The sequence below is a fragment of the Nansenia antarctica genome (assembly GCF_963989245.1).
Source record: "Nansenia antarctica genome assembly, chromosome: 8".
In the NCBI taxonomy this organism is placed as follows: Eukaryota; Metazoa; Chordata; class Actinopteri; order Argentiniformes; family Microstomatidae; genus Nansenia; species Nansenia antarctica.
In genome coordinates this window covers 15,794,730-15,818,859 of record NC_137678.1, presented here as the reverse complement: position 1 = coordinate 15,818,859, position 24,130 = coordinate 15,794,730, and the positions used below count along the sequence as shown (strand labels likewise).

General features: G+C 44.2%; 1 protein-coding gene across 1 annotated transcript; it reads left to right on the top strand.

Moving 5' to 3' along the window:
* Window positions 1-302: 302 nt before the first annotated feature.
* LOC308163920 (chromodomain-helicase-DNA-binding protein 1-like) lies at window positions 303-24,102 on the top strand (the record flags this gene model as incomplete). Its single annotated transcript, XM_080538094.1, has 17 exons — window positions 303-315; window positions 938-1,050; window positions 1,317-1,423; window positions 2,025-2,136; window positions 2,601-2,635; window positions 2,742-2,823; window positions 16,205-16,367; window positions 16,860-17,015; window positions 17,705-17,797; window positions 18,143-18,239; window positions 18,554-18,627; window positions 19,474-19,584; window positions 21,113-21,224; window positions 21,615-21,768; window positions 22,987-23,170; window positions 23,390-23,535; window positions 24,016-24,102. 17 exons carry the CDS (start codon window positions 303-305, stop codon window positions 24,100-24,102), a joined length of 1,839 nt encoding a protein of 612 aa, XP_080394220.1.
* Between the last annotated feature and the right edge of the window lie 28 nt (window positions 24,103-24,130).

Sequence of the window (24,130 nt, the reverse complement as noted above, 5' to 3'; positions counted from 1 at the left end):
ACTCCTTTACACATGAAACAGAACACCAAACCTCTTTGTTTTGTTTTGAAAACTTTCACTGCTTTTTCACAGGGTCGTTTTGGAGGTTTTTCTTCACTTAAGAAATATAAGGTACCGTACTCTGATGCTGCTGCCTTCTGCTGGATGAATCACTATCACTACCCCCAACTACCCGTGCTGTGATGGCGAGGAAACCCCGTTGACAAGGCGCTGCTATTAACAGTCATTCACCTGAGCTGGGGGCTGATTGGCTCCGATAGCTGTCAATCAATCTGGACGTAATAAGAATACAATTGGACCTAATGCACAACCCCGGTAGCCTATACCAAAAACCACCAAAAGACAAAATGTGTCGAATATCATGGGAACCTTGCTTTCAAACTGCAAACATGAAGCTAAGAATCTAGGTGTGTTGATTATACTTATAGATTCTGATTTAAGCTTTTGAGCCTCACTTCAAATCTATCACTAGAAATGCTTTTTTATCATCTACGGAAAACATGACAAGCTTCCTACAGAAAATAAAAAACAAAGTGCCAGGGAAAGTGAAGACAAATCTGTCTGAGAGTGAATTGCAGAAGTGGGGTTTACAAAGTTCGTGGCTGAACTATTATGACTGAACTGAAATGAAAATGATTCCAGATTTCAGAATATAATGTTGCCATATTATGTTGCCCTACGAAACATGCGAAAAGACATAATCATGCAAGCAAACTATACCGAAATAACATGAATGAACTGTTACCTGTTAAGAATCTGTCAAGTAAATGACGACCTGATCTCCTGATTATACAGGATTTGCACGTCATGATCGTGGCAATGAATGACGGCTGCAAGTGGAACAGCCAAAACGTGCAGCCAACCCAACTACTACTAGCATAATTCATTAGCTTTTATTTATACTTGTCTTGTGCTCAACATTGGTGTGTCTCCTCAGGGATACGGTTCAGACCCTACCAGTTGGACGGAGTACAGTGGCTGACTCAATGTCTCAAGAATCAGGAGGGGTGTATCTTGGGAGATGAGATGGGCTTGGGCAAGACATGTCAGGTATGCTACAATGTTACCTTTGTTCCCCCTGTCCATCTCTTTACATAGGTGGAACGATGTGCATGTATCGTTTGCTTAGTTCTGTCATTCAACATTCAACAAGATGTTGGTTGCTACTATATGTTTGTATGTTTGTGTATATATGTGTATGTTTTTCAAGACGCAGGGCTCTCAAGTCTCACGCATTGGGCCACACCTTGTCTCATGCCCAATGCGTGAGACTTGAGAGCCCTGAAGATGTGTTTGTCTGTGTTTGCTGCCTTCAGACCATCTCTCTGCTGGTGTACACGAGAGGGGCCTTAGGAGACGAGGGACCGTTCCTAGTGCTGAGTCCACTCTCTGTCATGGAGAACTGGAGGCAGGAGATGGAACGGTGAGAAGATCAAAACACTTCATATCTTAGTCCCAGACAATCATTCACTTAACATAGCTCCTACCAGCCACTGGGTGGGAGCCTTGTCCACATTGAGTCTACAAGTCATGTTCCTCCTGAGACATCTACTGGACAAGTCATGCTCCTCCTGAGACATCTACTGCCCCCCAGCACTGCGTCTCCTGAAGACACCCGCTTTCCCCTCTACTGTGTCCCTAAAAACGTCTATTGCCCCCCTTGTACTGTTTCTCTGTTTCTCCAGTGTCTAAATATATTTTAAAAAACAAAAAAAACAGGTTGAGAAGAAGGTTTTCCTTCTATCAATGGCCCCGGGCCTGAGCTGGATTACTCTTCCTGCTACGACTGGTGGATTGATGATTCACTTGCTTAGTCAAATGTATTGATTGTAAGTCGCTTTAGAATAAGGCGTCTGCTAAATGCCAAACATGTAAAAAATGTTTACAGGTTGACTCAGGCATTTAGTATTCATGTGTTGTTATGTGAACCAAGCATGAATGTCCTAGTGCTGTGTTTGCGCAGTAAGAGCTTGGTCTCCTGGCCTGTCGTATGAATGTGCTCTGACAGACTGTTGCCCCCCCAGCTTCTCCCCGGGTCTGACTGTGCTGTGTTACACTGGGAGCAAAGAGAAGAGGGCGGAGCTGCAGAGAGAGATGGACAACCTGCACTTCAATGTTCTGCTCACCACGTACGAGGTGATCCTGTGTGGCAATGTGGCAACTGTCTATATATCGTGATGTTAGAATTATAAGGTTCTATCTCCATTTTTGGTCAAAATTTAGTTTTTTTTACATAATCTGATCCATTAGGTGTTTATTAATGCCTGTGTGGTGTTATTAATTTTTTTTGACATTTTTTAGTTAGTAATTAATAAAATACAAAGGTTCCATCTCACAAAACATAATGGAATGTAAAAACTTTGACGCTCAATATCGCTGAACTACCCTAAACGGAGATAGAACCATATCATTCTAAGCTCACGAACTGTCTATATACGACCTTCAACTGTCTATATATTCACCTTTGACCTTCATATGAATTTCTCCATTAATTCAACTCAAGTCTTATCTGGATTTTGGATGTGTCCAATTTGACTCTCACTCAAAACGCTCTCTCACTCTCTTTCTCTCTCTCTCTCTCTCTCTCTCTTTCTCCTCAGCTCTGTCTCAACGACGCTTCGTTCCTGAGAAGGAGGTGCGCTTGACACTTCTTCATAGCTAACACCCAGAATGCTTAGCAAATTAAAAAATCCAACACTATACACCACAGGCCGTATACAACAACATGATCTTGTCTACAGGTGGAAGTGGAAGGTTCTAGTGGTGGACGAGGCTCACAGGCTGAAGAACCAGAACTCCTTGTTGCACAAAGCCCTGACAGAGGTAAGTTACCTGCTGACCAGGAGAGGCTGGTGGAGGTTGACATTGTAGTGTATTTTCATGCTCTGTAACCATAGCCATGGCCCTCTAATACACACAATGGCCTTTTGACATGCATGTGCAGAGGATGGAATGTCATCATGGGAAGATATAATTGCATTAGGGCCCGAGCCAGCAAGACGCCCATAGGAATGTCATCATGGGAAGATATAATTGCATTAGGGCCCGAGCCAGCAAGACGCCCATAACATAAATTGCATTGGAATTGTATTAGACCATAGGGTGAATTGCATTATAATAAGACAATAACATCCTATTTGCAGGACAGAGAATGACCTCACCTACTATGATCTCACTGGTATACTTTGTATTCAACCAAATTAAAATGACGTGGACTCTGTTTTGATTGGCTCAGCGACAGTGGCAGTGACAGGGTATAAAATCCTCTACACAGATGGGCTCTGCCTCTTTTTCTTCACATCCATATTTTTGACTTAATATCCTGTGACCGATTCGGACCATCAGCTCCATTGAGGGGCCATGCTGTGTAACCTGCTTTTTTGAATAAACAAGTCTTAAATTTGCTCAAGAACTCTTCTTCATTTTTAGTAGTAACAGATACCAATATATACGAAATAATGGCGAGCCAGCCAGGAGTAAATTAATAGCTTATAAGTAATTATAGTGACCGTCAATTTTTGCATCTCTTCAACTTCTCTCAGCGCCTGGAGGTAAGTAGCCAATTCCCCCCCTTTCTCTGCTCCCCCTTTCTCTGCTCTCTTTCTCTGTCTCTCCCTCTGTGCCTGTAACCCAATGACTTCTGCCCCTCCTCCTCCTCTCCCTCTCTCTCTCTGTCAGACTTCCAGCTTTGATGTAATTAAATGGTCTTAAGCTCTAAACAAAAGAATTTAGATTTGTGTTGAGTATCTGTTAGAAATATAAGATAATTACAATTGGATTGAATTTAAAGAGCCGGATTTAGAAATCTGTAGTTGTACATAAATGTGTAATTGTACGATATTTTAGAAGTATCGTGTGTGTTGTGGAGCAAAGGATGAATTGCTTCAGTGCGCGTTTTGCGAATGCGCTGTCAGTAGAATACTGCGTGGAAGACGTTCTCACAGTGGGCTGATATCTTGTGATAAATCAGAAGAGAGTCTGATAATTGTGTTATTGTATGTATAAGGAATGAGAATTCCTGTTTGAGAAGACAAAAGGACCATTGTGTGAGCAGTGAGCGGAGCTAATTGCATTAAGTGCCGTCCGAGCCTTATGCCTGCAGGCGCTCAAGTCCCTCTTTGAGACAGAGGCTGTGGAAAAAAAAAAAAAAAAAAAAAAAGGCATTAGAGAATATTAAAGTGAAATAATACGTTTAACTGCATTGAAAGATAATCTTGATATTGCGGAGTCGTGAATGTGCTCTGTTTGTGAAGACCGTGGTTTTTCAAGGAAAAACCGTGGGGTAGAGCCCATCCCCTCCCTTTCTGTGTGTCTCATTTCAGAAAAAAAAAAAGGCTGCAAAAGCACATATGCACACACGGAGTTGAAAATCCTTTCTACTACAAAGGGAACCTGAATTTGATTGTTGCATAAAAGATAAAGTTAAAATCCATTTCACATAGACTGTAGTGGTATAGAGATAAAGTGGGTTGATCGTTGGGGTATTTTAAAGTAGTTTGGGGATATTTGTTGAGTTTTCATTCGCAAGTCTGGTGAAAAGCGGGCACATGCGCGGAGAGGGGCGTAGCCCAGCAGAGACTGGAGACGGATTCTTTTTTTCCTCCATTTTACTTAAAGTTGGAGATGGAGTGAATTGATCAGCGGGATATTTTAGATGGTTCAAGGCATTCATAGACTGCATCTTGCACGGAGGAGCTGATTAATTGGAGTTAGCCCCTTGACAACCTATTACTTTCACAGCCTATTGTTTTTTACGGTCTATGGATAATTCAACTGTCTAATGAAAACCATTACTCCACAGGTTTTAAATCAATGTATATGATTATATAATGAATAATTCTAACTAATCGTTCATTCTTTTCGCTTGACGGTTGGGTTGTTTATGGATTGTGGAAAAAAAAAAAAAAAAATAATAGGTTGCGACTTGAAGATCACGGCAGGGTGGTCTGAAGCAATCGATAAGACATTTTCGGTTGCTTACAGAATCAGATTCCATCTGAGCCTATCAGATCTATGGAAGGAACTTGCTGCCATCTAGTGGACAGATTGTAATAGTCCGATGATAACGTTTTCTTTCACAGGGTTACATCAATGAAGTGTCAATGACTAAGTCTAATTAATTATGCATTCCTTTCAAATAACAAGTCGATTTCTTTACAGATTGTAATTAATAATTAATCATTTTATTCCTTCCAAAATAAATCGATTTCTTTACAGGTTGTTGTCATTATTCGTGTTTTACATCTTTTTATTTCAAGTTAAGTTCTTTTTCACAGTTTTTGATTAAAGAATAGCAGAACAGTTTCTATCTGAGGATTGATCAATCAAGGGTTTGTGGATCAGAAAGACTTAGAGCGTGACCTGCCTTTGTAATTTGATAAATTGTGTTGAACAGCCTTTGTAGTTTAATAATTAAAGTTGACCTGAACTATAATTAGTATTGACTGAGCAATTAAGTGATACACATTCATACACAATAAGGGAAAAACATTTAGATTAAAACTAAACTAAATTTGGATTGAATTGAATTGAAATTAAATTGAATTTAAATTTGAATTGAATGATTATTTAGTTATGATTATTAATAATTAATTAATATTAATTAATAGTGATAATTGATTGTTAGTGATTAATTAGTTATGATTATTTAAATAATTTAAATAAAATTGAATTAAAATTTTAATTAAATTTAAATTAAAACACACACACACATAGATTACATTTAAGTCAATAATACACAATACCACTGAAACAATCCGTTGTTCTGAATTGTAATGTTCTGTGTAGACAGTTGACGCAGTTAAAAGTTGGACTAGCATCTGTTTAGCAGATACGGCAACAGAAGGTGGGTTGTAAGAAAAGTACACCTTATAGCATATTTTCAGCATATTAAGCAGTATAAATATTTCAGACATGGGAGCCAAACCCAGTAAAATTGTGAGGGCTGTTAATACAGATAAGGGAATATTAGCAAAATTCATCCCCTGTGGCTATAGTGGAAAAAATGAATCCTCTTGTTAAGGAGATTAGCAAAATGTCAACGAAATGGAATATTCGTTGGGCAGACATTGAACAACCATGGCCAGAAGAGGGCACCTTTGACTTACAATTAATTGCAACATTGGAGATACTTATCAATGCACATAAGGCGCATCAAAAAGGAAAGATTAGATCAGAGAAACGCAGGTTAGAGTTAGCTATTTTAGACCTCTTCAAGGTAGAGGGGCAGAAAGTAGCATTAGCTTGGAATGAGAAAACAGCTCACATGGATCCAGAAAAAAGAGATGAATTGGCCAAAGCAATGGAAGAGAAAGTGAACATTCCATTCTCACACACAGCTCCAATCTCCAGTCCTCCTCCCTATGCCAAGATACTGGAGGACAATTCTCAGCGGATCTACCCTCAGGTCCCCGTCCTAAGTACGAACGGAGCCTTCACTATCAAAGATGAGGGTGATAATGTACTAGAGCGGGGAAGAGCGAAAGTGACCGTGGATTTCGAACCAGAGAACAAGACAGATGACAGTGAAGATGGCAGTGGAGGTGAAGGCGAATGTTCCGGTGCTGACAGCAATGCACAGGGAGGTTACAGTGCTCAGATCAGAAAACTAATAGCCAGGGCCGAAAAACAGGGAAGGACAAGACGCTATAAAAAGGGAAAAGAAGAAAGTGGTTCTGAAGATGAGCAGGAGTCTCTGAAGATAGAGAAGAAGAAAGAGAGCTTAAAGCAAAAGAAGAGGATGTCGGAGGAAGAGGAGGAAGAAAGGGTGAAAAAGGATAAGGAGGAGTTAAGAAAGAGGGCAAGAAAACTCCAGAGAAGCCTAAGAGAGGAGGAAAGTTGTATACGACAGATAGAGGAACTGGAAGAACAGATAGCTCAAGTGACATCATTTCATACATCCCAGCCGAACCTCTCAAGAGAGTATCGTCAAGTGCCATCACATACATCCCAGCCGAACCTCCCAAGGTCTACAGCGACACCAAGGCGGGACGAAAGAACGAAGCCACTAGTAAGCAATTATGGCCTTAGACCAAGAGGGAAGGCATCGGAGGAAGAGGAAATTCAGGGGATCTTCCCGGTGCTGTTTCGAGATAACAAGATAGAATATCGTCCTTGGGGTCATACAGATCTGTCTGAAGTGATCGAAAAACTCCCAGTCCTAGAAGATGGGGGTCACCCTTGGACTAACGAGATGGACGTGAGACTGACAGGGACGCAGGCCGCGATGGGAGACCTGAAAAGACTCTTAGCCTTTATTACAGGATTGGACACCATGCAGGAAATATTGACGAAGGCAGGACTTCATAAATATATCGGTACATCAGTTTATGACCCAGAGCTCTTCGCAGCAAACAGAGGCAGGCTGTGGAAGGCAATCAGAGAGACATACCCTACTCACATTCACCCAGACAATATCATTGTGATGCCACTGGGAGAAGATGAGAATCCCAGGGGTTTTGTAGCCCGTGTGCACTCTCAATGGAGAAGTGTGACAGGGAAGGATGCCGAAGATAACCCGTTAGAAAAAGCCATAATCAGGGAAAAGATTCAACAAGGTCTCCCTACCCCAGTTAAGAACAAGTTAGCAGAAGTGGTGGGGCTACGACACATGAACAAGGCTGTTTATATAGACAACGTAGCACACCAAGTAGAATTATTTAGAAAGAAGATTCAGATACAGAAGGCACAAGACGAAGACTCACTCAGAAAACTAACTCAAGTACAATTGACTGAAGGCAAGAAAACCAGAGAGAGAGTGCAGACCATAGCCCTACAGGTCCCATCTCAACCACAGCAACTGCAAACTGTCCCTCCCCAGTCATACCCACAGGGGCCACAAGGGGGGTATCCATACCCACAGGGGCCACCAGGGGTGCAAGTGGTTCCGTACCAGCCATACAACCAGCCTGGCCAAGGACCACCACAAGAGGGATGGACCGCAGCCGGGAAGAAGATGTTAGGACCATGTTTCCAATGCGGCCAGGATGGACACTTAGCCCGTACCTGCTGGAAGAAGAACCAGGGGGGCGCAGGGGGGAAACAAAAAGGAAGATATAGGCCCCCTGCTACACCGGCTCCAGGAGTGGTGAACCCCTACGGAGGCCCACCAGCTGGGCTATAGGGGTGCCCAGAAGATCCGAGAGGGGGGTGCCAGCTGGTGGTGACGAACAGGCCTGAAGATGAACCTACCATATGGGTGTCGGTCAACCAACGTCCATTAGAATTGATGGTGGACAGTGGAGCAGCCTACACCTGTCTGAAGCCTGAAGATGCCACGCACCTTCCTATGTCTGGGAAATATGTGAAGACAATCGGATTCGAGGGAATTAAACAGCTGATCCCTACTACTGAGCTTGTAAGCTTAGAGTACAAAGGACAGAGAGCAGATCTGTCAATACTTGTATCAGAACACACGCCAATAGGGCTACTAGGGAGAGATGCACTATGCCAATTGAACTGTACAGTGAAATGCACACCTGACGGCTGTCGGGTGACAGTGCCACAAGAGAACAGACAGCTGTCTGTCATGATGGACAACAACGCATCTATGGTGTATTGGGTGGGAGGGCTTAGCCCAGACCTAATGGAACCAGCAAGGATGTGGGACAATTATATCCTGGCACACATGTCAGAGGCCAGAAGGCCTACTGATCCATTGCATTGTACACTCCAGTATTTTAGAGAAGTTGCAGATGCAAACCCAGATGAGTGGCTGAACCATCAGCCAAAACAGGTACAGCTTAGTACAAGTTGTATAATCCTAGGCCCTCAGGGAGTGGCTATGAAGATAAACAGTGACACTTATCTAGATCAGGAGCATAAGATTGAGGGTAGCATCCCTCATGTGACACTTATGATATCTGAACACTATAAACAGAAGCATTTAGGGGCAATGATGGCAGACTCAGAAAAAGCCAGATTTGTAACGACAAAAGAAAACCCTGCTATCTGGAGGAGCATTGATGGACAGTTCACAAAACTGATGATCTCTGCTCAAGGAATAGGACATCCGCAGACTGTGAAGCTAATGAACCAGCTAATCCTTCCTGTACAACCTGAAAAAGACCTCAGAGAAGAAATGATACAGAATGTGCCAGCAGACCTGTGGGCAAAGAACAGTACAGACATTGGATTTGTGAAATCAGCTCGTCCATTGAGAGTTGAACTCATACCGGGTGCAAAACCCCCTTGGAAAAACCAATACCCATTGAAGCAGGAAGCAATTGATGGAATTGAGCCACAGATCAAAGGATTGTTAGAGGCAGGAGTCTTGAAGATAACTCAATATCCGTTAAGTAACACACCTCTTCTGCCAGTAACGAAACCTGATGGTTCATATCGTCTGGTACATGACCTACGGGCTGTGAATGAGGTAGTTGTCAGCTATCCAGCTGAAGTTCCTGATCCTCATGTGCTGTTGACTCAGATTCCATCTACAGCCAAAGTATTTACAGTGATTGATTTATGCGGGGCTTTCTTTTCTATACCTCTTAGTGTAGAAAGTCAAGGGTTATTTGGGTTTACCTACAAAGGTCAACATTATCAATATACCAGAATGCCACAAGGGTACAAACACAGTCCTCATGTCTTTAATCAGGTCTTGAAGGAGGACTTAGACGGGTTAGGGCAGACGATAAGTAGTACTGCCATTCAGTACATGGATGACATACTCCTTTGTGCCCCAGATGAAGAAACATGTCACAGGGATTCCGTTAAACTGTTAAAGGTTTTGGCGGAGAAGGGACACAAGGTGTCTAAAAAGAAGCTACAGTATTGCCAGGAAAAGGTAACTTACTTAGGACAATCTATTACACAGGGACATCGCAGTGTCACTAATGAACACTTGGAAGCTATTCAGAAGGCTCCAAAACCACGAACGGTTAGGGAAATGATGATGTTTTTGGGCATTACTGGGTATAGTTCAGCATGGGTGGAGGATTACACTAGACTGGTCGCTCCATTGAGGGGGATGATTAAGGAAACAGGTAGTGATAAACTCCAATGTTGCATTACTTGGACAAGGGAAGCTGATTTGGCGTTTGAGACAATTAAACACAAATTGCAAGAAGCGCCAGCTTTAGCGCTTCCAGATTATTCCAAAGAATTTGGATTGTATGTTTCTTCTTCAGCCAAAGGGAAGTATGCCTGCGCTGTTCTTACGCAACCAACAGGCATTGGACCTAGTCCACAGCCCATAGCCTATTACTCTGTCGCATATTCAGAGGTAGAAATGGGTTTCGCGCCATGCTACAGAGCAATGGCCGGGGCATATCTTATGTACGAGAAGGCAACAACCTTAACAATGGGGTACCCAATTACCATTCTCTGCCACCACAGTCTAAGGAATCTTTTGAATCAAGGCAAGTATACTTTGACGATGCCTAGGATTAGGAATTATTACAGGATGTTGGAAAGGGAAGATGTAACATTACTAAGATGTAACACACTTAACCCAGCAGAGACCTTGCCAACCCCAGAAGATGGGGAACCACACGATTGTGTGAAGGAAGCTATGAGGTACTCTAAGCTTAGAGCAGATCTACTAGCTTTGCCTTTAAAGGAAGCTGACGTTGAGTATTGGACTGATGGATCTTGTTACCGGGTAGGAGAAAGTTTACGTGCTGGGTATGCCATAGTCCGATCCCAAAATTCAGGGTTCATTGTGGAACAAGCCGAGGCTGTTCCTCAGCCTTGTTCAGCTCAATTGGCTGAGTTGATTGCCCTCACAGAAGCATGCAACTTGGGAACCGGACGAAGAGTGACAGTGTACACCGACTCTGCCTACGCCCATAATGTGTGTCATCTACATGGAGCTGTATGGAAGGGACGGGGTTTTAAGAAAACTGATGGTTCGCCTATTCAGCACCACGCTCAAATCATGAAGCTGTTACAAGCCATGATGAAACCAAGGGAATTAGCCATAGTGAAGTGTGCCGCACACAGATCTGACTCATCACATGTCACACAAGGTAACAGGGCTGCAGATGATGCAGCCAAAGCCATTACAGGAGCAGACAAAGCAGGTAAAGTTCTGCTGGTCACACATGAAGCACAGTTACAGGGCATGGTCACGCTTGAGGATTTGTTGATGTTACAGAGTGGGGCAAATGCGCTAGACAAAAACCTATGGTTAACAAGGGGGGCTAGTCAGGATGACACAGGTCTATGGAGAAATCATGAGGGACTGGTTGTGGCACCCCCAGATTTATTAGGCATGCTGATACAGGAAGCCCATGGATTAGCACATGTGGCCAGGGGGGAGGTAAGACGCAAGATCACCAAGGAATATGGTTTTTGGGCTCCATATTTATTGGAACAAATAGACCATATCCTTGGTCAATGTGTGGTCTGTTTGAAAAACAATATCAGACCTGGAATACCAGTGGGAACTGGGCATATCCCTACCCCAAACGGGCCAATGAAACACTTGGTGATTGACTATGTGGACATGATTCGTCCTGTTGCAGGATACAGGTACATGTTAGTTGTAGTGGACAGGTTCAGCAGATGGGTAGAAGCATGCCCCACTCGAAAAAAGGATGCTCAGTCTGTAGCAAAGTTCCTATGCAGGGAATTCATACCTAGGTTTGGAATTCCAGATAGGATAGCGTCAGACAATGGTAAGGAATTTGTGGATAAGACGGTAAAGCTTATACTACAAAAGTTGGGAATCAAGCAGAGATTTGGGTGTATTTACTCACCTCAAAGCCAGGGGATGGTAGAGAGGATGAACGGGGTCCTTAAGAACCGTCTTTCTAAGGTCTGTCAGCATACAGGTCTTAATTGGGTGGAAGGACTCCCTCTTGCATTGATGGCCTGTCGTTCCAGTGAGATTCGAGGGCTGCACTTGACTCCCCATGAACTGGCTATGGGGAGAATAATGACAGCTCCCTGTGCACGAACCAGTGGGAAAGGGCCAAGTTTGGCTCTCTTGGAGAGTGACATGAAAGCCTATGTACAGTACATGACTAACCGGCAAAAGAGTATCTCTTCTTATGTGCTCCACAAACAGGAACGTGAAGAGGAGGTGAACGCACAGGAGAGGAAGGACGCGTTGCAACCGGGTGACAAAGTATACGTGAAGGTCTACAGACGGAAGTGGCATGAGGCTCGACGGACCATACGAGGTCGTTCGGTGCACTGGGACTGCCATCCAAATCAAGGGGTCCCCCACCTGGTATCACGTTCATCACTGCATCAAGGCACCCAATGAGGACGATGAGGGAGAGCCTCAGCAGGATGGTGAGGAGACCCCTGGGGACGAGGAAGTCCACAGCTTGGACATCCAGGCTGACGAAGATGTTGGTGAGTATCTGCGCCGTGATGCAGATGATGCCGGGGGCCTCGTCCCAGACCCTGTCCAGCCCAGAGACGAGTGGGCCAAGGGAGATCGTGAAGGATCCAGTGACTGCGACACCCCTCTTGGGGGTTCTACCAAGCCTGGTGTTGCCCCTGTTGTCACCCCTTCCGACCCTGACAATGCTCCAGACGGAGATGTCAGCAACCCGGGCGGCTGCCCGGACCAAGGTACCATTGAGAGACACAGACCTGTCAGTGATACACCCCAACCAGACAGATCCCGTGATACACCGAGGCCAATTAGGAGGAAACTCAAGCCATGCCGTTTCAGAGACTAATATACCCCTTAGTGTTCCTACCCCATTGACTTCCTTGGACAATGTTACACTTCACTCACACACTGTTATGCCTGGACGTCAGAGAAGAATGATCACAGCAGGTAGAGCTTTTGTTTGCCCACTTTCACGTTGTACTGTTGATGATTGTTTGATCTATACCGCCGAAGCGGACGAGTGGTATTTACTGGATGCTAAATATGTTACACTTAATCAACACTCAAGCAACACGCAAGAAACTCGTGTGACATTAACTAATGTTGACAAGGTGTTGAACTCGTATTGGTGTGCTAGACGTAATATCGGTGAACAGGTGTCTAGTAAATCCAACAATTTCAAGGACAAAGTTTGTAGGAACACTCCTGACTATCCACACTACTATAGGTTGGACTGTGAGAAATTTGTGCATGAATATGTTCACGTTGAGTTACCAGGAAAGGTTGAAAATGTTGCTGTGAAGGCTTCTACGAAGGTGATTGTAGTCGCTACTGACGATTATTTGTTGTATGATTCTAATCACCTGGGGACACGGTCCCACCCTAATTCTGCCACTAGTATCATGAAAGATTTTGCTTCAAAAATGAATTATTCTGATTGCTGGATTTGTCAACAGGTCCCTGTAAGTACATCTGCTCCTATGTTTTTCCCCATACCGTTAACTAAAGCAGAATGGTTTCATTATAATTGGCAGGGTTTAGCCCAATTTGTTTTACAGGGCAAGAACCAGAGCTCTTCTTGTCAGCCCAGCACGATTCTGGTTCCTTTAAATTCTTCCTATGCAGGTGTGGATATTGGTGTGTTGGAACGTCTGACAGCAGCAGTTAACGAACACCATAGGCCTAGCGGTGTGGGGAAGGTTATTATTGATAGGCTTACACATTTGTCACAACCAACAGGTCCGAAGAAGATATATATTATCCAAGCTATGTTCGTTCAATTGAATGGTACTGCATTGAGTCCTCATCTGTTATGTTCTGGGAGTGTGACTTCTACACGGTGGAGAGGTTCAGTTGTTATTTCTGGATTGAAATGTAAAGTTGTTGATTGTGCTATGGTGCCTCAAATGAAATTACATGATACCAATACTACCAGACGGCAGAAAGGCACCACGCAGCTTAAGGTCATGCCTCTCGTAAATATTACAACCTGTATTGACATACAATCTCGGCTCAAGGGCAGCGCGCTTCGTCAGCTAGGGGCCGCGTCTTGTATAGGTGGTGTCATTTTCGTGTATCCTGGTACGGAGCTTCAACTCCCGGAGGGTGTGTTTCTTGTGTGTGATAATAATGCATTCTCTAAGCTTCCTGCTTTGAGTGAGGGTCTTTGTTATTTAGCTCATCTGATACCTTTGATTAGGAAAGTTACTCGGGAAGAGATGTCTGTACTTCACAAACAAGCAACCCATCGTAGTCGTAGGGCGTTATCTACCGCTCAGAAGTTTTTTGGCCTAATATTCCCAAGTTATGGTGTCTACAACTCTCAGACTGAATTAAGTGCCCTATCATCCGTTCTTGAAAAACACATTAATGCTTCGGATGCTGTAGTATCTGCCCTGGCTACTGAATTGACTGAAACTAAGAATGTAGCTCTCCAAAATAGAATGGCTTTGGACATTATTTTGGCCAGTCAGGGTGGTACTTGTGCTTTGATAGGCGGTGAATGTTGCAGTTATATTTCGGATTCTGGTAACGCTCTGTATGATTTCCATGAATCTAACAAGAAGGGTATAGAGGATTTACGTAAAGAACACGGTTGGAATACATTGGATTTCTTTGATTCTGCTTTTTCAGGTATTGGTAATATGATCAGGTCCGTCGCTATTATTCTTGTTGTCATTATCATCTGTATTATGTTACTTGGTATTTTAATCAAATGTTTTGGAAAGTGTATTTCTGATGTTCCGGTTAATGCTTTAATGATGGCCGACATAGCTGATGAGCAAAAGCTGGATTCTGCTTTGCTTTCTGATTTTGTTTCCTCTTTTGATGATTTGTTTATTAAGTGATGTTTTGTGATTGTTTGCTTCGGTTCCTGTTTGTTTCTTTCTATATCATGTGATTGATGTCGGTTGTGAAGTGATGTAATGGTTACGCGACAATGGAAGCTCCTGACTATGAAAGTGTTATCAATCTGAGACAGCGGTAAAGGCTGTTCTCCAACTGGGGCCATGTGCTAGCAACCTCTGACCCTGCCGCTTCGGACGAGGGAAACATCGGTCGTTGGAAATTTCTGTATCTCAGTTTTTGTATTATGCATGATGAACTGAGTGATGTGTTGATGTGTTGATGTGTTGATGTGTTGATGTAGTTGATGGGTTGATGTAGTTTTTCTGTCTGTCGTTTAGTTTCGGAACACACTCTGCGTGTTCCGAGGGGGGCTGTGTAGTGTATTTTCATGCTCTGTAACCATAGCCATGGCCCTCTAATACACACAATGGCCTTTTGACATGCATGTGCAGAGGATGGAATGTCATCATGGGAAGATATAATTGCATTAGGGCCCGAGCCAGCAAGACGCCCATAGGAATGTCATCATGGGAAGATATAATTGCATTAGGGCCCGAGCCAGCAAGACGCCCATAACATAAATTGCATTGGAATTGTATTAGACCATAGGGTGAATTGCATTATAATAAGACAATAACATCCTATTTGCAGGACAGAGAATGACCTCACCTACTATGATCTCACTGGTATACTTTGTATTCAACCAAATTAAAATGACGTGGACTCTGTTTTGATTGGCTCAGCGACAGTGGCAGTGACAGGGTATAAAATCCTCTACACAGATGGGCTCTGCCTCTTTTTCTTCACATCCATATTTTTGACTTAATATCCTGTGACCGATTCGGACCATCAGCTCCATTGAGGGGCCATGCTGTGTAACCTGCTTTTTTGAATAAACAAGTCTTAAATTTGCTCAAGAACTCTTCTTCATTTTTAGTAGTAACAGATACCAATATATACGAAAACATCATGTGTTTGAGACCATCCCTCATTCCATTCCATGCCAATCTCTCCCTCCACCAGCCCCCCGCTGCTATTCGGTTGTTAAGTCGTGACGTGTTTCCGGGTCCAACGTTGGCTGAGGCGCTCTCTTCGAAATGCCGCAGTAACGCTAATAATTCATTATATTTGTATAGCGCTTTTCCGAGGCTCAAAGACGCTGACAATATGGGAAAAACGGGAAAGTGCTGTGTCCCTTGTTGTATGAATAGATCCGAGCCTAAAAAACGATTGAACTGTCATTCTACCACTTTAGTACACTGGTACTCTGGTGCTTTAGTACACTGGTACTCTGGTGCTTTAGTACACTGGTACTCTGGTGCTTTAGTACACTGGTACTCTGGTGCTTTAGTACACTGGTGCTTTAGTACACTGGTACTCTGGTGCTTTAGTACACTGGTACTCTGGTGCTTTAGTACACTGGGGAGTTTTTTATTTGGACCCGGAAATTGCTAAACGTCACAAAGAAGTGACGTCAGACTTAACAACCGAATTGAGTCTAACCCTCTTTCTCAGCATTTGCCATGGTCTGCCTTGCCGTGACAATCCTCCCTCACCTTGCAGTTCTCAGTGGGGTTCAGAGTGCTGCTCACTGGGACCCCCATCCAGAACAACCTGCAGGAGGTCTACTCCCTCCTGACCTTCATCCAGCCCAGCCTCTTTCCACCAGAAGAAGTAGACGACTTCGTCAGCACTTACTCACATGTGCAGAACCAACCTGCTCTGGGTACGGCACTACCTAGGAATCAACCTGCTCTGTATTTGCAATACCCCCAAATGTGTCTTTATATACAATACTTACAGTATATATGACACAATATTTTGTTGTATCTGTTGAGCATCTTCATTTGGTTGTGATATACAATGTGTACGATATGGAATTCATACAAGTACACATATCGGATTCTGTGTCACTTCGTGAGCTTAGAATGATAAGGTTCTATCTCCGTTTAGAATGATAAGGTTCTATCTCCGTTTAGGGCAGTTCAGAGATATTGAGCGTCAAAGTTTTTACATTCCATTATGTTTTGTGAGATGGAACCTTTGTATTTTATTAATTACTAGCTAAAAAATGTCAACTTTTTAAAAATAACACCACACAGGCATTAATAAACACCTAATGGATCAGATTATGTAAAAAACTCAATTTTGACCAAAAACTGAGATAGAACCTTATAATTCTAACGTCAGGACTTCCTGTCTGTTCCAACGCCCTCAGCCTCAGAGCTCCAGTGTGTCCTCCAGCCCTTCCTGCTCCGGAGGGTCAAAGCAGAAGTGGCGGCCGACCTGCCGAAGAAAACCGAGTTGGTGATGTACCACGGGATGTCAGCCCTGCAGAAGAGATACTACAAGGCCATCCTGATGAAGGACCTGGGTGAGACTGCTGCAGTGGACTTTATGTACTGATGATGCTGAGTTCAGGGTTCCCACGGGTCCTTGAAATCCTTGAAAGTTTGTGAATTTGAGAAAAAAATAATCAAGGTCTTAAAAGTTTTTGAAAATAGACATGGGTCATTGAAAGTGCTTGAATTCTCCCCCCCCCCCTCTTTCTAAAAAAAGTATAATATATATGTTCAACTTTTTTTTACTTAGCTCGTCAACTAGTAAATACGTTTCTGTATTGCTTAACTTTACACATATTTCACAATATATTGTTTTGCTGTGCTGTGGTAGAGATGACAAGAGACCATCTAGTGTTCACACATTCAAGCCTCTCTTTTTAATTGTTGTCTGTGAGTGGATAGTTCCTATTATATAAATTCTCATCTAGATCTGTCTCAAACTATGCCGTGTTGGGTCCTTGAATTTGAGGGAATTGAGTCTTGAAAGTCCTTGAAAGGTGCTTGAATTTGATGTTTCAGAAGGTGTGGGAACCCTGTGAGTTATACTTATTTGAGACTTAATTATGAACAATTTAGTCTCAACCTATTTGGTTGTTTCCATTGCTGCTTTATGTTGAAACCTTTTTAGGTTATGTCAGGAAATACCATTGTTCACTCAAGGAAACCCTTTTCACTCACAAGGAATGCAACTGTAGCAAACTGGCCTCTGTGTTGCTTTCAGACGCCTTTGAGAATGAACAAGGCAACAAGACCAGGCTGCTGAACATACTGATGCAGCTGAGGAAGTGTGTCGATCACCCCTACCTGTTTCATGGTGAGTCCTTATGTGCAGTCAGCACTGCAAGGTTGGCAGATCAGCGGTTCGAGCCCCGGCTGGCCACATGTCGAAGTGTCCTTGGGCAAGACACTGAACCCCAAAATTGCTCCCAGTGAGCGGGCCAGCGCCTTGCATGGCAGCTTGCCGCCATTGGTGTGTGAATGTGTGTGTGAATGGGTGAATGAGAGGCCGTTGTAAAGCACTTTGGAGCAGCAAAAAAGGCGCTATATAAGTGCAGTCCATTTTAACCATTTACCATTTACTGTGGGACGATACAAATGACTGCTGGGCTTTGTTTAGTATCTGTGTGGTATGCAAACATGAACCACCACTCCTGCTCAGGAGTGGAACCAGAGCCGTTTGAAATGGGGGAGCATCTCATCGAGGCCAGTGGAAAGCTGTGTCTTCTGGACAGCATGTTGAAATACATGCATGAAGGGTTAGTCCCTCTGCCTTCACTGACCAAACTGTACAGCCACAAAGCAACCAAGATACCCCCCACACCATTTTGCCATTTAGCAGACGCTTTTACGGTAATCCAAAGCGATTTACAATTACGAATTACAGGGACATTCCCCCTGGAGTAACTGAGGGCTAAGTGCCGTACTCAAGGGCACACTAGTAGTGGTGTGGTTTTCAGGTGGGATTTGAACTCACAACCTTCCGATCACAAGTCCAACTCACTATCCACTAGAGTAGACCACCACTACACCTTACATCTCTGTGTGTCTTGCTCTCCATGTTTGTGTGAAGGGGCCATCGGATTTTGCTGTTCTCACAGATGACCAGAGTGCTGGACATCCTACAGGATTACATGGAGTACAGAGGTAGACTACAGTACAGTGTTAATTTTGTCAGGCTTTTTAGTCACTTAGTCTTTGGTGTTTAGATGAAGATGCACACCAGTTCTAGTCACACCAAGTCACCTCCATTCTTCTTAGTTCCAGTCCAGTTCCACTTGATGAAAACTGAAAACATTCCAGTGCAGTGTCAGTCCACAAAAACTCCAAAACATTTGAGTCAAGTTTTCGTCGCTGACTACGGCTAGACTAAAATGTTTTGGGTTTTTTGTGTCTAGTCTTTGGGCATGTTATGATTGAGACCCCTTCTGCTCTGACTTGTGTGTAACTTGCTGCTAAGCGCTTTAGATTGATAACGGAGAAAGTTTTTTTAAAAACTTGCCAACCTGCCTCAAATTCAATAGCATTGGTCACAGTCTACTGTGGTCTAGCATCTGCTTCCTCTCCAAACCATCTCTCATCATCTTTCAATTCTCATCAGTTTGAACCGTCCAGGAGCCATACCATTCCATACCATACCATACTATACCATACCATACCACACCTTGAATCACACTTCATTGGATGGCGACAGCTATCTCAATACCAACTTGTTATTTCTCCCCCCATCATTACAATATTTTATTTGAAACTTAGACAGCATGGTGGTGTGGTGTGTAAATTAATCAGATTAAATTACATTCAACTTTATTATTGTCATTGCAGAGTACAAGTACCGTACCAGACAACGAAATGCTATTAGTGTTATTACACTTAGTTAGTATGCTTCCATGAATGTATTCATCTGTAGCTGGCTTGTGCTGACTTGTGCTTTTTTTAATGGAGATTCACAGGCTCAAACTAGTGTTGTTTGGACTCCTGCCTTCCTTGCAGGATACAGCTACGAGCGTCTAGATGGCTCAGTCAGGGGGGAGGAGCCAAACCTGGCCATCAAGAACTTCAGCAGCCAGGACGTGTTTGTTTTTCTTCTCAGCACCAGAGCAGGTGGGCTCTCTCTCTCCCAGTTACTTTTTGCGGGGCGGCTGTGGCGCAGGAGGTAGAGTCAGGAGTAGAGTCAGGAGTAGAGTCAGGAGTAGAGTCAGGAGTAGAGTCAGGAGGTAGAGTCAGGAGGTAGAGTCAGGAGTAGAGTCAGGAGGTAGAGTCAGGAGTAGAGTCAGGAGTAGAGTCAGGAGGTAGAGTCAGGAGTAGAGTCAGGAGGTAGAGTCAGGAGTAGAGTCAGGAGGTAGAGTCAGGAGTAGTCAGGAGGTAGAGTCAGGAGTAGAGTCAGGAGGTAGAGTCAGGAGGTAGAGTCAGGAGTAGAGTCAGGAGGTAGAGTCAGGAGGTAGAGTCAGGAGGTAGAGTCAGGAGTAGAGTCAGGAGGTAGAGTCAGGAGGTAGAGTCAGGAGGTAGAGTCAGGAGGTAGAGTCAGGAGGTAGAGTCAGGAGTAGAGTCAGGAGGTAGAGTCAGGAGTAGAGTCAGGAGGTAGAGTCGCCGCCTAATGATCACAAGGTTGGCAGATCGGCGGTTCGAGCCCCGGCTGGCCACATGTCGAAGTGTCCTTGGGCAAGACACTGAACCCCAGAATTGCTCCCAGTGAGCGGGCCAGCGCCTTGCATGGCAGCTTGCCGCCATTGGTGTGTGAATGGGTGAATGAGAGGCCGTTGTAAAGCACTTTGGAGCAGCTTTAGAGCAGCAAAAAAGGCGCTATATAAGTGCAGTCCATTTACCATTTACCATTTAATTACTCCCCAAAAGAACAAACACCAATCCCATTTTGGTTTCAAAGGCTACATCAATGGAGGAGAATGACCCGCTCGCTATCAAATAGTCGGCCAAATCCAAACGTGAGGCGAAAGTGCAGAAATAAAAGAAAAGGTTAATGATACAAAACTTCAAATGCAGAAGTAAAAAGGTGCACCTACGTATTAAGACAGTTGGTCTCTCTGTACCTTTCCAGCACACAGCCACCTCAGCAGTATCTCTGCATCTGTTGACAGCTCAAACTGTCTCAAACTCAACTGAACAAGCGAAAGAGGCCCCTGACCACAAGAAGATAAGACTGGTGGGAGGATGTTTTGCTCCGAACAAGACCTGACATTTCTCAAAGTGTTTTTTATACAGAATATGAAAGACTTGACTTCCCCATAGCATGCAGTGTGACCCCCACATCACCCCATATCTGCTCCCTATGGAGACCTATACACCTACTGGAGGTTTGCATGCAAGTGAATTGAAGTCAATTGTGTACGAAAGTGTACCAAATACATCAACACACGTTGTTGCAGGACTCATTGCAGCAAAGGGAGATGCTGTTTATGATGTTATATCTCTCTTGTCTCTTGCAGCAGGTCTTGTTTTCAGTACATTGCAAGAGAACGATGAAGGTCTTTTCTTTTTTATAGTTTGTATAGCAGGGGTTGCACTATGACTCATTCTAGAACAGTCCAGAGGGGATTGCCCTGTGCAAAAACGTGTACGACGTTTAGAAGCTGTACAAACGGCAGCTTGACTAACCCAGATGTCTCTTGTGTAGGAGGAGTGGGGATGAACCTGACAGCTGCTGACACTGTGATATTTATGTGTGACTTCAACCCCCAGAATGACTTGCAGGCGGCTGCTCGTTGTCATCGGATTGGTCAGACAAGGTAAATAGGATGGGGTCAAAGAAGGTCAAAGTCAATAGTCTTCTGCTTGTATGCTGCAATGTCTGGTGTATTGTGCTGTGAATGTTCCAGTTATTTACATATAAACGAGCGGCCTGATCTTTTCTCATATTTTTTTTTCTTTTTTTCTTTTCTAAGTAATTTTTTTCTGAGTGGGGCAGTCCCACTCATTTTTATTTTTATTTTTATTGTGATAGAGACAGTAGAGATATGACAGGAAGGATGGGTGAGAGAGAGAAGGGATGACATGCAGGATATGTCCGCGGCCGGAATCGAACCGGGAACCCTGCGGTTATGTGGTCAACACTTAGTCCACTACGCCACCTAAGCACCCCTTTTCTCATAGTTCTTTCTCCTCTGGGCTGGTCGCAGCGCTGTGAAGGTGATACGCCTCCTGGGGAGGGACACCGTGGAGGAGATTGTATATTTCCGTGCCGTGTCCAAGCTGCGCCTCACCAACACTGTGATCGAGGAGGGGCGCTTCTCTCTGCTGGAGCAGGCCCAGTCTGCTACTGCAGGACTCCAGGTGAAGAACCCTAGCAACAGCAACCCTGGCAACAGCAACCCTGGCAACAGCAGCCATCTTCTATGTAGTAGAGGAACTAGAGTTTCCAAAAGTTGAGATACCTCCACCCGATGGTAGAACAAAGCACAACCATGTTTTTTCTATTATTTTATGAAATGGATGGTAGTGAAGTCTTGGACAGGGCTGCCTTTCCCAGGGAGGAAGAGTAGCTCAGTCTTGTTCCGGTTGAGCTTGAGATGGTGGGCTGACATCCAAGAAGAGATGTCTGCAAGACACGCAGATATACCTGTTGTCACCTGTGAGTAAGAGGAGGGAAAAGAGAGGAAGAGTGGCGTGTCGTCTGCTTAGCTTAGCAGTGGTAGGAGAAACCATGTGAGGAGATTACAGAGCCAAGAGATTTGGTAGAGAGGGAGAACAGTAAGGGCCCTAGGACAGAGCCCTGGGGGACCCCAGTGGTGAGGGCTTGTGGAGAAGAAAGCGATCCTCCTCTCCATGTCACCTGATAAGAGCGATCAGCCAGGTAGGATGCAAGCCAGGAGAGTGCAGAGCCAGAGATGCCCAGATCAGAGAGGATGGAGAGAAGGATTGGGTGGTTTACTGTGTGGAAGGCAGCAGACAGGTCTAGGAGAATGAGAACAGAGGAGAGGAAGGAAGCTTGAGCAGAGTGGAGAGACTCTGTGACAGCAAGGAGAGCAGTCTCAGTGGAGTGCCGAGCCTTAAAGCCGGATTGGTGAGGGTCAGGGAGGTTGTTCTGAAGGAGATAGTGAGACAGTTGGTTGCCTCCCTTTGCTCTCAAAACAGCCTAAATTCTTTGTGGCATTGATCCCACAAGATGTTGGAAGCATTCCTTTGAGATTCTGGTCCATGATAACATGATTGCGTCATGAAATTCCTGCAAATGTTTCAGACACAGGCACATGGTCAGCAACAATACTCAAATAGGCTGTGGCATTCGAGCGATGACTGATTGATATTAAGTGTGCACCCCATTAACAGACCTTCCTACCATCCCTCTCTCCCACTACTCTATCTCAGTTTCTGTGTCCAGGTGTTACTCTCTCCTTCCTCCTATGCTATTGAAACTCACTCTCTCTCTCTCTCTCTCTCTCTCTCTCTCTCTCTCTCTCTCTCTCTCTCTCTCTCTCTCTCTCTCTCTCTCTCTCTCTCTCTCTCTCTCTCTTGTGTTTCTTTCTTATACTCTCTCATTTGTTGTCACAGTTGAGTGAGATCCTAAAGTTCGGGGTGGATAAGTTACTGTCATCAGAGGAGAGTTCTGTCCAACACGTGGACCTGGGGCTGATCCTGGGTCAGTCCCGTGGCGGAGAGTGGGTGACTGAGGAAGACGAAGAACATGCCCTGCCCAGAGAGGAAGAGGAGGAGGACCTGGAAACCAATGGACAGAGTGAGTATGAGCTAACAAGAGGAAGTCCTGATGGGGCGGCTGTGGCATGGTAGCTTGCCGCCATTGGTGTGTGAATGTGTGTGTGAATGGGTGAATGAGAGGCCGTTGTAAAGCGCTTTGGATAAAGGCGCTATATAAGTGCAGCCCATTTACCATTGACCAAGTCCACAGCAACATGCTACATAGCATTGCGCTCATTCTTGCTTTGTCATGCTCCAGACCACATGTACTACTTCGAGGGGAAGGACTACTCCAAGGACCCCAGCACACGGGACCAGAGGAGCTTCTCTCTCCTGCTGGAGAAACAGCAGGCGGAGCGGGAGGAGGCGGGGGGAGAGGGACCGTCACTCCGCCACAAACCTGGAGTAAGAATGTTACAGCCTTCTAACTTCTATTGCCCCCCCCTGTACTGTTTCTCTGTTTCTCCAGTGTCTATATAATTAAAAAATAAAAGGTCTAGGTTTAGAAGATGGTAATAGAAGTAGATTTTTCCTTCTATCACTGAAACTGCCTTTCTTTCTTAAATAAAAAAAAGTCTGTCAATACTGCTGCAACCAGCTGCAATCTACTATTAAAAATGTATAATTTACTGAAAAGTCAATCAAAATAAATATTCTCATTCACACTTTCAATTAAAAAAATCTATTAAGGTGCAGCATTTAGAAAATTAACTACTTGAACTGAATGCTGTTTTGCTATAGACAACGTTTATTAGTAAGATATCTGAGGGAACAACAGTTGAACCTATATGTGATTAGTTGACTTGACTAATGTGTGTGTGTGTCTGCTGGCCTGACCTGAGGTCCAAGTGCAGTGGTCTGTTTTTTCCGCTTCATGGCTTTCAGCTCGACCTCAAAGTCACTGCCACAGTCAGATATGTCCTCCATCTCCTCAAGACTGCACAGAATGGGAAGGAGTTTAGGAACAGATAGGTCGAAAAAAAACATTCTATGCCTTTTA